This window comes from Myotis brandtii, unplaced genomic scaffold (genome assembly GCF_000412655.1).
Source record: "Myotis brandtii unplaced genomic scaffold, ASM41265v1 scaffold888, whole genome shotgun sequence".
NCBI lineage: Eukaryota > Metazoa > Chordata > Mammalia > Chiroptera > Vespertilionidae > Myotis > Myotis brandtii.
The window spans coordinates 857,600-857,904 of NW_005371636.1; the positions used below are offsets into that span (position 1 = coordinate 857,600).

The following is a 305-nucleotide window of genomic DNA, read 5'->3' on the forward strand; positions in this document are numbered from 1 at the left end:
CCGCAGGTGCGCCGGTGCTTGAGCAGCCGGTCGGTCCGGGAGAAGAACTGCTGGCAGGTGTCGCACTTGTAGGGCTTCTCGCCGCTGTGCGTGCGCTTGTGCCGCTCCATGTGGTACTTCTGGATGAACTTCATGCTGCACTGGTCGCAGCCGAAGGGCTTCTCGCGGCTGTGGATCTTCTCGTGCCGCTGCAGCAGGTACTTCTGGATGAAGCCCATGTGGCACTGGCCGCACTGGAAGGGCCGCTCGCCCGTGTGGATGAGCACGTGCCGGCGCAGGTGGTAGGAGCTGCGGAAGGCCGCGCT

The 305-nt window shown here is 65.2% G+C and overlaps 1 protein-coding gene across 1 annotated transcript in view; it reads right to left on the reverse strand.

The window, feature by feature from the left end:
* ZNF281 (zinc finger protein 281) overlaps positions 1 to 305 on the reverse strand; it is a 6,646-nt gene that overhangs the window by 3,513 nt on the left and 2,828 nt on the right. The window contains exon 2 of the mRNA XM_005885007.2: positions 5 to 303. Within this exon, the coding sequence (XP_005885069.1) occupies positions 5 to 303 (299 nt within the window). The remainder of the gene's footprint in view (positions 1 to 4; positions 304 to 305) is intronic.